Source organism: Gymnodraco acuticeps, unplaced genomic scaffold, assembly GCF_902827175.1.
Source record: "Gymnodraco acuticeps unplaced genomic scaffold, fGymAcu1.1, whole genome shotgun sequence".
NCBI lineage: Eukaryota > Metazoa > Chordata > Actinopteri > Perciformes > Bathydraconidae > Gymnodraco > Gymnodraco acuticeps.
In genome coordinates this window covers 934,417-949,185 of record NW_022990225.1, presented here as the reverse complement: position 1 = coordinate 949,185, position 14,769 = coordinate 934,417, and the positions used below count along the sequence as shown (strand labels likewise).

The 14,769-nt window shown below is 43.0% G+C and overlaps 1 protein-coding gene across 1 annotated transcript in view; it reads right to left on the bottom strand.

Moving 5' to 3' along the window:
• Nucleotides 1–14,769, bottom strand: part of LOC117547952 (IQ motif and SEC7 domain-containing protein 3-like) — a 115,077-nt gene that overhangs the window by 25,605 nt on the left and 74,703 nt on the right. The window contains 1 exon segment of the mRNA XM_034218874.1: nucleotides 3,734–3,856. Coding sequence (XP_034074765.1) covers nucleotides 3,734–3,856 — 123 coding nt within the window.

Below are 14,769 nucleotides of genomic sequence, written 5' to 3'. Positions count from 1 at the left end.
GCGCTGGGGTGTACGGTTTAACCATGTCCTGGATGTAGGAAGGGCCAGATCCATTCGCAGCATGGTAAGCAAGTACCAGTGTCTTGAAGTGGATTCTAGCAGTTACTGGAAGCCAGTGAAGAGAGCGGAGGAGTGGTGCGGTGTGGGAGAATTTAAGAAGGTTGAAGACCAGGCGAGCCGCTGCATTCTGGATGAGCTGCAGAGGTCGGATGGCACATGCAGGTAGACCAGCCAGGAGGGAGTTGCAGTAGTCTAGGCGTGAGATGACAAGAGCCTGGACCAGAACCTGCATCGCTTTCTGGGTCAGGAGAGGATGTATCCTCCTGATGTTGTAAAGAGTGTATCTGCAGCAGTGGGTTGTTGCAGCGATGTTTGCAGTGAAGGACAGGTTGTTATCTAGGGTCACACCCAGATTCCTTGCAGTCTGAGTCGGGGAAACAACAGAGGGGCCGATGTTGATTGTTAGGTCAAGAGTGGGACACTCTTTTCCCGGAAGAAAAAGCAGCTCAGTCTTGTCAAGGTTGAGCTTGAGGTGGTGAGCAGACATCCACTGAGAGATGTCCGCTAGACAAGCAGAGATGCGTGCGACGACCTGGGTTTCTGAACGTGGAAAATACATACAGTGGGGCAAAAAACTATTTAGTCAGCCACCAATTGTGCAAGTTCTCCCACTTAAAAAGATGAGAGGCCTGTAATTTCCATCCTAGGTATACCTCAACTATGAGAGACAAAATGAGAAAAAAAATCCAGAAAATCACATTGTCTGATTTTTAAAGAATTTATTTGCAAATTATGGTGGAAAATAAGTATTTGGTCAATAACAAAAGTTCATGTTAATACTTTGTTATATACCCTTTGTTGGCAATGACAGAGGTCAAACGTTTTATGTACTGTAAGTCTTCACAAGGTTTTCACACACTGTTGCTGGTATTTTGGCCCATTCCTCCATGCAGATCTCCTCCTGAGCAGTGATGTTTTGGGGCTGTCGCTGGGCAACACAGACTTTCAACTCCCTCCAAAGATTTTCTATGGGGTTGAGATCTGGAGACTGGCTAGGCCACTCCAGGACCTTGAAATGCTTCTTACGAAGCCACTCCTTCGTTGCCCGGGCGGTGTGTTTGGGATCATTGTCATGCTGAAAGACCCAGCCACGTTTCATCTTCAATGCCCTTGCTGATGGAAGGAGGTTGTCACTCAAAATCTCACGATACATGGCCCCATTCATTCTTTCCTTTACACGGATCAGTCGTCCTGGTCCCTTTGCAGAAAAACAGCCCCAAAGCATGATGTTTCCACCCCCATGTTTCACAGTAGGTATGGTGTTCTTTGGATGCAACTCAGCATTCTTCTTCCTCCAAACACATCTAGTTGAGTTTTTACCAAAAAGTTCTATTTTGGTTTCATCTGACCATATGACATTCTCCCAATCCTCTTCTGGATCATGTAAATGCTCTCTAGCAAACTTCAGACGGGCCTGGACATGTACTGGCTTAAGCAGGGGGACACGTCTGGCACTGCAGGATTTGAGTCCCTGGCGGCGTAGTGTGTTACTGATGGTAGCCTTTGTTACTTTGGTCCCAGCTCTCTGCAGGTCATTGACTAGGTCCCCCCGTCTGGTTCTGGGATTTTTGCTCACCGTTCTTGTGATCATTTTGACCCCACGGGGTGAGATCTTGCGTGGAGCCCCAGATCGAGGGAGATTATCAGTGGTCTTGTATGTCTTCCATTTTCTAATAATTGCTCCCACAGTTGATTTCTTCACACCAAGCTGCTTACCTTAGCCCGAGATTATGGAATTAAACCAATAAATAAAATCAAGGATAATTGTGTATTATTGGTGAGTAAATAACAGTGTGTTATTTTGAAAATAATAACAAATTAGAAGGAAACAAATATTTAAAAAATACAGATTTCAGTATTCTGAGGCTCTGAGCCCCATTTATTTTCCTCACAGACGGCAACAAAAGTCCGAAATTATACGATTTAAAATAAAAGCAATAATTGTGGCTTGATATTGAGTAAGAACATGTTTTTATGAACCACACAGCTTCAGGTCTTCCTCGACCCGACCGGAGAAAAAGACGTGCTGCAAGCAGTAGAAATACATTGCTTTTAAAATCGTTCTGTGCAACACGAAAAAAAATCGTGCTGTGCAACACGAAAAAAAGGGGCAAATCGTGTTGGGGAACACGAATCAATAGATTAAAAATCGTGTTGGTGAACACGAAATGCCGTGAGACTGGGTTGGGTCGTCAGACTGTAACAAGAGAGGATTTTTACACCATGGCTTAAAACTAGGGCTGTCAGTCGATTAAAATATTTAATCGCGATTAATCGCATGATTGTCCATAGTTAATCGCGATTAATCGCAAATTAATCGTACATTTTTTATCTGTTCTAAATGTACCTTAGAGGAATATTTTTCAAGTTTTTAATACTCTTATCAACATATGAGTGGACAAATATGCTTTATGCTAATGTTTATTATCATTTGAACAATGACAAATATTCTCATGAATATTAAACACAACAACCTCTGAACATTACAAATATTCGCCTCATTTCAACCTGGAACCCCTCTCATACAATAATACAATACAAAGTGTGTGTGTGTGTGTGTGTGTGTGTGTGTGTGTGTGTGTGTGTGTGTGTGTGTGTGTGTGTGTGTGTGTGTGTGTGTGTGTGTGTGTGTGTGTGTGTGTGTGTGTGTGTGTGTGTGTGTGTGTGTGTGTGTGTGTGTGTGTGTGTGTGATGGATCGTTGGAGCTATGTGCAACTCAAGGCATATGCTCGAACGGGAGCTGCCTGGACGCTGCAATCATGTTGCGCACACTATCCGTGCTGTGTGCTGACTTTTCGTACAATGTCCCACTGTCTGGCTTCCTGCATAAAGTCAAGTGCTCGGCGCAGTTGTGGCAAAATGTTTTCATTTAAACAGCTCCTTGTATCCGTTAGCGCAGCTAGCTAGCACCAGATGCTAACAACAACAATGCACGTAAGGTCTCTCTCTCGCTCGCTCGGGCCACACATACACACACCCTCCCGGTCCTCCCAACAGCCAGTCGGTGCCTGCCGGTGAGCGTGGAAGTGTGGTCTGCCACAAGCGGGCGGCAGGAGCGGGGCTGTCAGCATCAGCTTGTAGATGGTATTTTAAACTCGATGCGCTCTGAAACTACGGGGCGGCCGAGGACAAAAAATACACATACGTTAATCGCGTTAAAATAATTAGTGGCGTTAATTTTTTTTTGCGTTATTAACGCGTTAAATTGACTGCCCTACTTAAAACACAAGAGTTAGTCATAGCTAAGATAAGCAGAGCTAGCTAGCTTGTAGGAGATGTATATTGTGTGAGACGAAGGATGTATTTCACTGAGCCAGTTACACACAAAACTAAATTGAACAACAAACCTACAACAACCTGTGTCCTTTTTGAGTGAAAAATCATCATGCTCATGTTTTTTAATCATGTTATTAATAGTACAATTTAAACAGGATCAAACTATTATTTGTAAGTTGCTATTGTCCCATGGAAGAGTACGGAAGGGAGGGCCTGTCTGTATTTTAAACTTTATATGAAAAATCCGAAGAGATTTAGGGAAGTGTTTAAAAAAAAAAAAAACACACAGTTTAAGAAACCTGTAGAAATGTTAGATAATGTGCTCCCTTAGTAACACCGGTGGTTATAATAAGAGATAAGGCCAGACTCTCACGGCAGCTTCCACTTTTCTAATTACCTGAAGGCCTCGATAAGACGTTCCACTTTCTGGGCTTCTCCCTGGACACGAATATGGGCCTGGAATTTTCTCAGAGCCTCGTCCAGCTCCATGCCTGAGAAGTCCATCTCATCCACCACACAACTGTAAAACACAGGGAGGAAGTGGTTTAGAAATGGAAAGGAAGACACAGAAATAAAATACATAGTTATATAACATATTGGTATTGGATGCCCTTTCACCAGCAATATGTGGATGTGCACCTGGGATAAAAGCCCACTCTGCTTCCTAGTAACATCTATACAGCCAGTACCACAGCTGCAAAGACACACACCCACACTTACACACACTTACACGTACACAATCCTCCAGAGCAGAAAATCCTCCTATTTCCTGACAACCGCAGCTTAATGACTTTAATTAAAATAGCACAAATATTCTGTCCAACGAGTTCGGGGGGATAAATACAAAGTGGGCAATTGTGGGCTAGAATTAGGTTTTCAAGTAAAAGGTGACTTTGGAAAGGTGTTTTTAAAGTTTTCCTTGCTTTGATGTTTTCACTCGAGGTATAAAGCGGAATGATAATCGAACTATGAAATTAAAGCCCTTCTTTTTACGCTGGGTTCGTCTTTCATGTGGTACCTATCCACACTAGTTCAAGATAGTCTACGCCCATTGAAAAATGATGCTCTCAAAATTCCTGTAAATGCAGTGTGAATTGGTGTCAAGTAGGGCTGCACGATTTTGGGAAAATATCTAATTGCGATTTTTCTGACAAATATTGCGATTGCGATTCGAATTGCGATATTTGTTTTTAAGCGACCCAACGGAAGTTTATTGTATAATGCGGCCAGAACTCCGGCTAGGAAGGTCGTATCAACGTGCTCCCGTCTCTAGCACCCCCGCAGCCCGAGCTACGAGTGAAAAAACTAAACTTACATGAAACTTCCGTTGGGTTGCTTTAAAGTCAAGCTTCAGTTTAAGATTCACCCTGTAATAGAAACACGTGATGGAGCAGTACTAACCTGACTCAGAAACCATCTAGGAAAGCTCCATTGGAAGCCATTTGGAAAGGGCAGGCACTTTCAAAAGCACTTGGCAGTTGATTGGATCAATCTGTCTATCACCTTCTATCATGGGCTACTTCTGATTGATTAACAATGGCTGGTACATGTGGAGCACAACACTTCTGATTGGTGTGGATGACTGACACACAATAAAAAAAAATAAAAAAAAAATATATATATATTATAAAAAAAAAAAAGACTTTGCGATTTGATAATCGCATCATTTCAAATCGCGATTTCGATTTAAAATCGATTAATCGTTCAGCACTAGTGTCAAGACATCTCTGTCTCTTCTGATCATGTATTTGTTATACTACAGTCAACACTGGGGAACTCACACACACACACACACACACACACACACACACACACACACACACACACACACACACACACACACACACACACCTCACGGAGATGGATTACTGTGAACAAAGCGAGGTAATGAGGTGAGTACTTGACTGAGACATGCTGCTCTGGCAGAAAACAGTCCGATTGCTGAGTCTACAATACTGCCTGACGCAAAAGCCTGCTCACGATGACAATACCATGAAGTACTATTCCATTTAGTGCTGTGATAGTGCTTAACCTAGTACTACCACCACTAGTAAAGCAAGAGCAGTGAAGCAAATCAAATGAAACAACCATTACTGCTTCTCATTGGCCCTATACAGCACAGTCTCTTGAGAGTTTGTGCAATAATCACAACATTTAATCCTTTCATTCGTGTACAGCACAAGGACACTTTTTTTGTTGTCACAGTGTGCAACTCGATTTTGACAGGAAAGCAACTGGAGACTTCTAGAATTGTGTGAGTAACATTCTGTTTTTAGACTTCTCTGTTTCAGTGTGTGTACTCTGTATCAATGCTCTGTAATTGTGATTTTAAATCTCAAAACCGCTACAGTATCTGTCAGGCAGAAACTTGGGACAAGCAATTTGACTGAAACCTTAAAACTGAACTAACTGACTTTGGGTTAACTTTGATGTAAACATTTGTAGAATACTAAGAGCTTTATTGAGTAGGTGTAACTGTATTAAGGGTTAAACTCATAACTTTATAACTTAGGGTTTAATGTAATTGTAAAACCATTGGGCCACTTAAAATACAATAACAAGTCAGGAGGGAGCCAGTCTAGATTTCCTTTTGAGGGCCACCAGCTGCAGAGAGTTAACTAATTAAAGGGACGTGGCCCCACAGCTGTGAGAACTCAGCAATCAGGTGTCCATTTTAGGTAGCACTTTCCTGGAGCATCAGCTTCAGCGTCAGACAGGCTAAGACTGACAAAGACATTAGAGTCCTGCGGGAGTCAAAGACTGACAAAGACATTAGAGTCCTGCGGGAGTCAAAGACTGACAAAGACATTAGAGTCCTGCGGGAGTCACGAGGGAGGCAAAGAGTAGGCAAATCCTACTTTGATTGAGCTGGTGTTTTATTTTATTTGGTTGTTTAGCCCCTCATACTATAATCATGTGTATTTTCTCCATTCCTGTTTATGTGTCTTCTCACAATTATCACTGGCCCCGTGTATCTTGTAATCGATATAACCGGCCTGCTCTCGTCTATCCCACATGCTCCACTGAGATCCAACATCTAGTTTCAGGCGGCCTGTGGAACTGCCAGTCAGCTGTTCCTAAGGGTGACTTCATCTCTGGCTACGCTTCCCTGCAGTCTCTGGATTTCCTTGCTCTCACTGAGACGTGAATTACTCCATCCAACACATCCACCCCAGCAGCTCTCTCCACAGCATATTCCTTCTCCCATACACCCAGACCCACTGGCAGAGGAGGTGGCACTGGTCTCCTGCTCTCTCCCAAATGGAGCTTTTCCCTCTTCAAGCTACCTAACTTCACTCCTTCCACCTTTGAATTCCATGCCGTCACAGTAACCCATCCTATACAATTAACCATTGTTGTTATCTACCGTCCACCAGGCGCCTTGGGGGACTTCTTGGAGGAATTAGATCATCTCCTCTCACACATCCCTGAAACTGGTCCTCCCGCTGTACTTCTCGGAGACTTCAACCTCCAGACAGGGAAGATAGACGAACTAACATCTCTGTTAACCGCCTTTGCTTACTCACTGTCTCCGTCCCCACCAACTCATAAAACTGGCAATGTCCTTGATCTCATATTCTCAAGGAACTGTACTACTTCTAACCTCTCTGTAAACCCGCTCCACTCATCCGATCACTTCTTCATTTCATTCTCTCTACCCCTTTCCAAACATAACAAACTAATCTCTTCTCATCCTGCACCTGTCCGCCGTAACCTTAGTTCCCTCTCCCCCTCTACCTTTGCCTCATCGGTGCTCTCAGCCCTCCCTTCATCTGACTCGTTCCAACTCCTGCCTCCAAACTCTGCTGCAGAAACTCTCCTCTCTACTCTCTCATCCTCTCTGGACTCTCTCTGTCCTCTCACATCTCGGCAGGCTCGTCAGTCCCCTCCTGCTCCCTGGCTAAATGATGCACTGCGTGCTAATAGAACCGTCCTTCGGGCAGCAGAGCGGAAATGGTGGAAATCCAAACACCGTGACGACCTCCTAACCTATCAGGCTCTCCTCTCCTCTTTCTCTGCTTCGATCTCTCAGGCAAAAAGCACTTTCTTTCAAGATAAGATCCAATCTTCCTATTCCAATCCCAAAAAACTATTTTCCATCTTCTCCTCCCTCCTGGACCCCCCCCAAAGCCCCTTCCCCCTCCTCCCTTCTGTCAAGCGACTTTGTTAACCACTTTGAAAAAAAGGTTGATGATATTCGCTCTTCTTTTTCCGACTCACCTCTACTCACCGCTGGGTCACCAGACCCTCCTTTCACCCACACACTGACCTCCTTTTCCCCTCTCTCTCCAAGTGAGGTTCTTACCCTCATTACCTCTGCCCGCCCTACCACCTGTCCTCTGGACCCTATCCCTTCAAACCTCCTTCAGACTATCGCTCCTGATATTCTACCGTTTCTCACCCATTTCATCAACACTTCTCTAACTTCTGGTCACTTTCCAAACAGTCTCAAGGAGGCAAGAGTAAACCCTCTCCTAAAGAAACCCACTCTCAACCCGTCCGATGTTATAAACTACAGGCCTGTCTCTCTACTCCCGTTCCTGTCTAAAACACTTGAACGCGCTGTCTTTAAACAACTCTCCTGCTATCTCCATCAGAACAACCTTCTGGATCCGCACCAGTCTGGTTTCAAGGCAGGTCACTCAACAGAAACTGCCCTCCTTGCTGTCACTGAGGAACTGCACACTGCTAAAGCAGCCTCCCTCTCCTCTGTCATCATCCTTTTGGACCTGTCTGCTGCATTCGACACGGTGAATCATCAGATCCTCCTTCGCACTCTCCAAGAACTTGGAGTTTCAGGCTCTGCACTTTCCCTCCTCACCTCATACCTCAAAGACCGCACCTACAGGGTTACTTGGAGAGGGTTCGAGTCCGACCCTTGTCAATTAACTACAGGGGTCCCTCAGGGCTCTGTTCTTGGTCCTCTCCTCTTCTCCTTGTACACAAACTCGCTCGGATCAGTCATTAGCCCGCATGGTTTTTCATACCACTGCTACGCTGACGACACCCAATTAATTCTGTCCTTCCCCCGCTCAGAGACCCAGGTCGTTGCACGCATCTCTGCTTGTCTAGCTGACATCTCTCAGTGGATGTCTGATCATTACCTCAAGCTCAACCTTGACAAGACTGAACTGCTTTTCCTTCCGGGAAAAGATTGTACCACTCTTGACCTAACAATCAACATTGGCACCTCTGTTGTTTCCCCGACTCAGACTGCAAGGAATCTGGGTGTGACCCTAGATAACAACCTGTCCTTCACTGCAAACATCGCTGCTACAACCCGCTGCTGCAGATACACGCTTTACAACATCAGGAGGATGCGTCCCCAGCTGACCCAGAAAGCGACGCAGGTTCTGGTCCAGGCTCTCGTCATCTCACGCCTAGACTACTGCAACTCCCTCCTGGCTGGTCTTGCTGCATGTGCCATCCGACCTCTGCAGCTCATCCAGAATGCAGCTGCTCGCCTGGTCTTCAACCTTCCTAAATTCTCCCACACCACTCCGCTCCTCCGCTCCCTTCACTGGCTTCCGATAACTGCTAGAATCCACTTCAAGACAATGGTACTTGCGTACCATGCTGCGAATGGATCTGGCCTTTCCTACATCCAGGACATGGTTAAACCGTACACCCCAGCACGTGCACTCCGCTCTGCATCAACCAAACGGCTCGCTGCACCCTCGCTGCGAAGGGGACCCAAGTTCCCATCAGCAAAAACACGTGGGTTTGCTATCCTGGCTCCAAAATGGTGGAATGAGCTCCCCATTGACATCAGGACAGCAGATAGCTTACACACCTTCCGGCGCAGACTGAAAACTCATCTCTTTCGACTCCACTTCGAGCGATAGAACTATTAACAAAGCACTTATATACTAATAAAGGGCTGGCTTATCTAAAGCCAGTTGAGTAGCACTTGAAATGTTTTTGCTCTATGAAGCCTGATGTACTTATATGATTCTGTTTTCTTCAAGTTTGTATTTTGTTGGTCGAACGCACTTATTGTAAGTCGCTTTGAATAAAAGCGTCAGCTAAATGCAATGTAATAGAGAACGATTTTAAAAACAATATATTTCAATTGGAAGTATATGTCATGCCTGCACCACGTCTTTTTGTCAGGGCGAGAGCAGTGTCTTGGGAAACTGGAAGCTTTATGGTTTTACTCAATATTAAGCCACAATTAGTCATGTTTTTACTTCTTTATCTTAATTGTATTATGTCTTTTTGCTGTGAAGACGAGATTCGGGGCTCAGAATGCCAGTCTGAATTTTTAAATAGTTTTATTTATTTCTAATTGGTTATTCCTTTTCAACCACACACTTATTTAGTCAACAATAAGTCACAATTATCCTTTTATCTGTTTTATTTCTGTCTTTTTTTACGTCCGTCCGCCAAGAAGGAAATTATTACTGTTTGTTTAGTTTGATGGTTTGTTTGTCAGGATTACGTACAAACATGTAGCATGGGCCAAAGATGAAGCTGTTATATTTTGAAGCGGATCAGAATCATTGGGAGAATTACTTTTTACAAATTATTATTTCACTTTCTATTAAAGTCGTATAACCATTACTAGTTGTATATGCACTATGTCTTCTATTACTATTATGAGTACTGCTAATATAGCTGCTGCTACGTGTATATAACTATTCTAACATGATTTATGTAAACCATTTACTATACTGTAATATCTGTGTCACTGCTAATATTCATACTGCCAGGCTTGGAGAGTAATGGATTACGAGATTACGTGATCAGGATACAAAAAGAGGTAACTGTATTCGATAACAATTAAGTAAAATGAATAAGTAATCAGATTACTGTTACATTTTTTAAATAGAGATTAGTAGTAGGATTCCAGTGTTACACTACATTTAAAATAAATATATATTCATCATAGGGAGACGTACTGCATTAATTTTCTTTATGGTTTAAATGTAGGCTGCTTTAATGTTTATTTATTTTAAATACATTTCTCTGTTAAAGGTCCCATGACATGGCCATTTCTACTGATCATAATTCCATTGTTGAGGTCTACTAGAATAGATTTACATTGTTCAATGTTCCAAACTCACATTGGTTTCTCATATAGCATCTCTGTATAGTATGTGTATTCACTCTCTGTCCTACATGACTTGTTGGAGCTCCTACCCCCCCCCCTCCCCTCCCTATGAGCCCACTGTGCTCTGATTGGTCAGCTCGCCCACTCTGTTCTGATGAGTCTACCACCGTTACAGCGGAACATCAGTGATTATGTTTTACAATGGCGTTTGTTAGCAACCAGAAAATGACACCAGTAATGACAAATGACTGGTGTCGAAGATGAGAATGCTGCGTGGGGTCTGGGTGCCGTGTTGGCGGGACGGTGCGAGGCTCGCTGCTGCGAGGAGCGGACAGTGTGAGCTGGCTTACTGGAGTGGTTTCTGGGTCGGCGAGACAGCGAGACACAGCGCAACCCATCCGAAACCAGCCCGAGCACACACACACACCCGCAGCCTGGCTGTGAGTCTGTGTGTGTGCTTACACACAGACTCAGGCTGAGAAATCCTTAACATAACGGCTCCACGGACATAGCGTAAAGGCTCCGCGGATTGGTCCATTTGGACCAATTGGTCCCTGAGGTACTCGTTACGTCACGAGGTTCCCGGAAGAAACAAATGGAAAAATAAAAATCTCCAACTTTTACTCGCTACAGGGTGTACTTTGAGGGTTTGTGACTCTGCAGACCGTTTACATGCATAAAAAGCTACATAACACACAAGGGGACGGGTAATAACCGGAAAAGCATGACATGGGACCTTTAATACAGTAGTAGGGGGACACCTGATTTATTCAAAATTGTTACTACATTTTTTATATGCATATCTTGTTTCTTATTTTCTAAGGTTACATTGTTACATACACTTAAAGGGATAGTGGAAATGGAACCTCAAATAGTTTCGTTTTAACTTATATACAAGCATAATTACGTACCAAAACAATCACACCTGATTAAAAAAATATAATAATTGCCTTACGCATGTTAGAAGCACTTTATTGCAGCTTCCCCGAAGTTTTTTAGAAACGAAATGTTCGACTCAGCCAAACCGGAAGTGACGAAAATTTAGGAAGACGATACGATAACAAACCATGGCGTCTATGCAGAATGAACGTGGAAGGGCAAATATACCAGACAAAGAAGAAGGATTGTACGAGGTATCCAGTGATGATAGCGAGTCAGAAACATCCTCTCGGCTTTCCTACGAAAATGTCGTTTTAGGAACTGAATCTGAATCCGGTTCAGTAAGCGACGATGGTGACAATATTGAGCCAGACGATGGACCATTACGTCCTTATTTGTTCGAGCCCGAGCCCGAGGTGATGGTTCACGGCATGGGCAATGGCGAGGATGACCAGGACCAGGCGCCAGATGATGCACCCCTACGCACAAATAATCTTGACTGGTAGGTCCCTAAGCATAGCTCACGCATCTTAAGATCACCTGTAGCCTTTACAAATATTAATCATTGTTAACCAGTTAAGCCCGAAGGTCCCCCCAGTGGACCCCTCCCACAGTTTTTTTTCTCTCACATGTCTCAGGGCTTCTTAACATTTATGAAACTATTAATGTTTCATACCCTTTTAAAGGTAAGAAATTCCGCTAACTGACAATAAGAACAATTGTTAGCTAGAAAAAACACAAGAGTAATACCAAGCCTTTGAATTAGCATTGAGCGAAATAATGCTAACTAATGCTAACGCTTTTTTACACACAACACACGGTAGAAATGCCCTTATTACTATCTTAACTGCACAAACAAGATATACGATTTAAAGCTGAGACTCCACAGATTCCACACATGTAATGTCATCACTGTAAGACCTCGAATTCCTGGAGCTATCAGCCAGAAAAGAGAAAGTAAACAACATCCGGTTCCAAAAATATTACAATAATTACGTTTTACCTTTTTTGATTTGTGATCAAAAGTTGTGTTCAACGGAATAAAAACGCATCTCAAGGTTAAACCAATGTCGTTGTGTCACGTAGAATTTTTTACTGATAATCAATCATCATATTTATGGCAATATACTCGGTATAAAGTATTGCCGTCTTACAGTCTTATAGTATTACCTATAGTGAAAATTCTAAGTAATAAAATGATTTTTACAGTGAAAAAGGTCAAATGGAACTGTTGGTTCCCAAATTACCCAGAGGTGAGTCCGCTTGGACTTTATTTTTCTAAACCTCTCTAAAAAGGTCAAATTTAACTTGTTTTGCATCAATCTTGATACAGGGTACTTATTATATGTTATAGTTTGGATTCCTAAAGCTTTTAAAGCTAGAGACCGAGGAATCTCGAAACAATCGTCAGTAAAATGACGGGAGCACACGACTGCCGAATTACTCGTCAGCTTCGGCTCCGTGAAGTTTGCCCGTGTTATCTGAACAAATTTCACCGACTGACGACGAATGGCTGGGTTTCTTGGAAACGCATGCGTCGATACGCCATTCTCTGCATTTGCTGTCGCACTACAGCCATACAAAACACATCTATTCACCATAATAAAGGTCGGCTATTCACATGCAAATGCTATTGAATGTCCGCCATTGTTTGTGCCCGTCTTCCTATGCTCTCGTCATCACCCGAAGATTCCCGACGATTCCCGAAGTATTTCGTTTCATTGAGAGGGCGCAGTAAAATTGAAAATAAAATGAAACTAGGCGCATGAAATTAAAAAAAATTGTTTATTATGCTTATTTTTAATAAAAATACATAAATTAAACCCAAAATTCGCGGATTTCCACTATCCCTTTAAGTTAAAAACATCTTATTGATATTTATTTACTTTGTTTTTATTTGTATTGCATTTGATATTGGGGTAATCCAGAAGTAACGGAAAGTAATCAGGATACATTACTTTATATTTTCATACTCAGATTAGATTACTGATCAAATGTGTTGTATGTGTAACTAGTTATTGTTACGGATTACATTTTTAAAGTAACCCTCCAAACCCTGCAAACTGCATATTTTACTATAGGGCCATCACTATAACAGCTATAAGTACCATATGATATACTTGATGCTATTACTTCTAACACATATCTATCCAGACACTCTGACAATAACTGTATTATTCCTACAAGTGATTGCGTTTAAAGCACATTTCCAACCCATAAAGGAAACGCTGACAGTACAGTGACTGTGACTGGATCTTCCTCCTGATCGCCTCTCTACTGTCGAGCCTCTCTCATCGCCGTTTTCATGACTCACTTCCTCCCCCACTACCTCTCTCCCCCCCCTTCCTCCCTGGCTGTCACTCCTTGTTTATGTAACGTCAGGCGAGATGCTCTCTAGCCTCAGTACATCAGCCCTCTCACCCCCCCCCCATCTCCTTCCCATACTAAAACATACCAACACAGGCAAACTAACATGCACATATACTGTTATCATACACACACTTTGTTGATGCGTATGCAGTACCTGGCAGGGGAATAGACACATCTGTCTGCAGAGCAAGGCTTAAAATGTGCATTTACAAAGCTGGGTTGGCAGATAGACAAACAAACACACACACACACACACACACACACACACAGCAAATACATATAAAAATAAACAGCAGGCCAGATGGAACCATATTTTAAGCAACAAATGAGCAGATGACAGTCTGGAAACAGATCACATTTTTCTCGCTAAACAAGTACACTAGATTATCAGTAAATGAGTCCTCGGGTGCCTCGTTTCCTGGAACCCAAATCTATAAGCACAATTTGGGTTAATTGACTTTAGACGTTTTAACTACTATTGTTTATGTTTGTTTATGAAATGTGAAGAGAATGAGGCACCGTTTGCTTTATAGGGAGAGGAGGAAAACAGGAATAAAGACACACATGCATTCACAAACAGGAGGCACACACACACTCACACACATTCAGGCTCAGTGAATCAACATGAGTGATTTTCACATTAGAATGTGATCCCTCACCGGCCCTCCTGTGACTACACTTTATCGAAAGTGCTCTCACACACTTTGCACTCTCCATGTCATGTTCCCCTCCAACATCACTTCCACTCAGTGTGGCAGTATGTCTGCACCGTAGGAAAATAGGGAAACATATACATCTATGTATCCCAACGTCACCTCACTGCAGCATATCAGATCTGCGAATTTGAGTATGGAGCCTTAAAAGCATAATCCTGTTAATACATTGTATTTGGGGCCATGATGGCGTCCATTTAAGCAAATCTGGATATTAGATGATGGCAGCCCGAGGTGAACAACTGTGCAGAGTGCTGCGTCGTGTATGTCTGACCTTGCAAAGACTAAAAGTGTGTTCTTCCCGGTTTTGATAACTTGGACAAAATGAAGGATAAAAGGTCCGAGGTACCTCCTCCGGGTTGATATGCAAATTTAGAAGTAATTGGTGAATCAGAGACAATCGCTGAGATAAAGTAA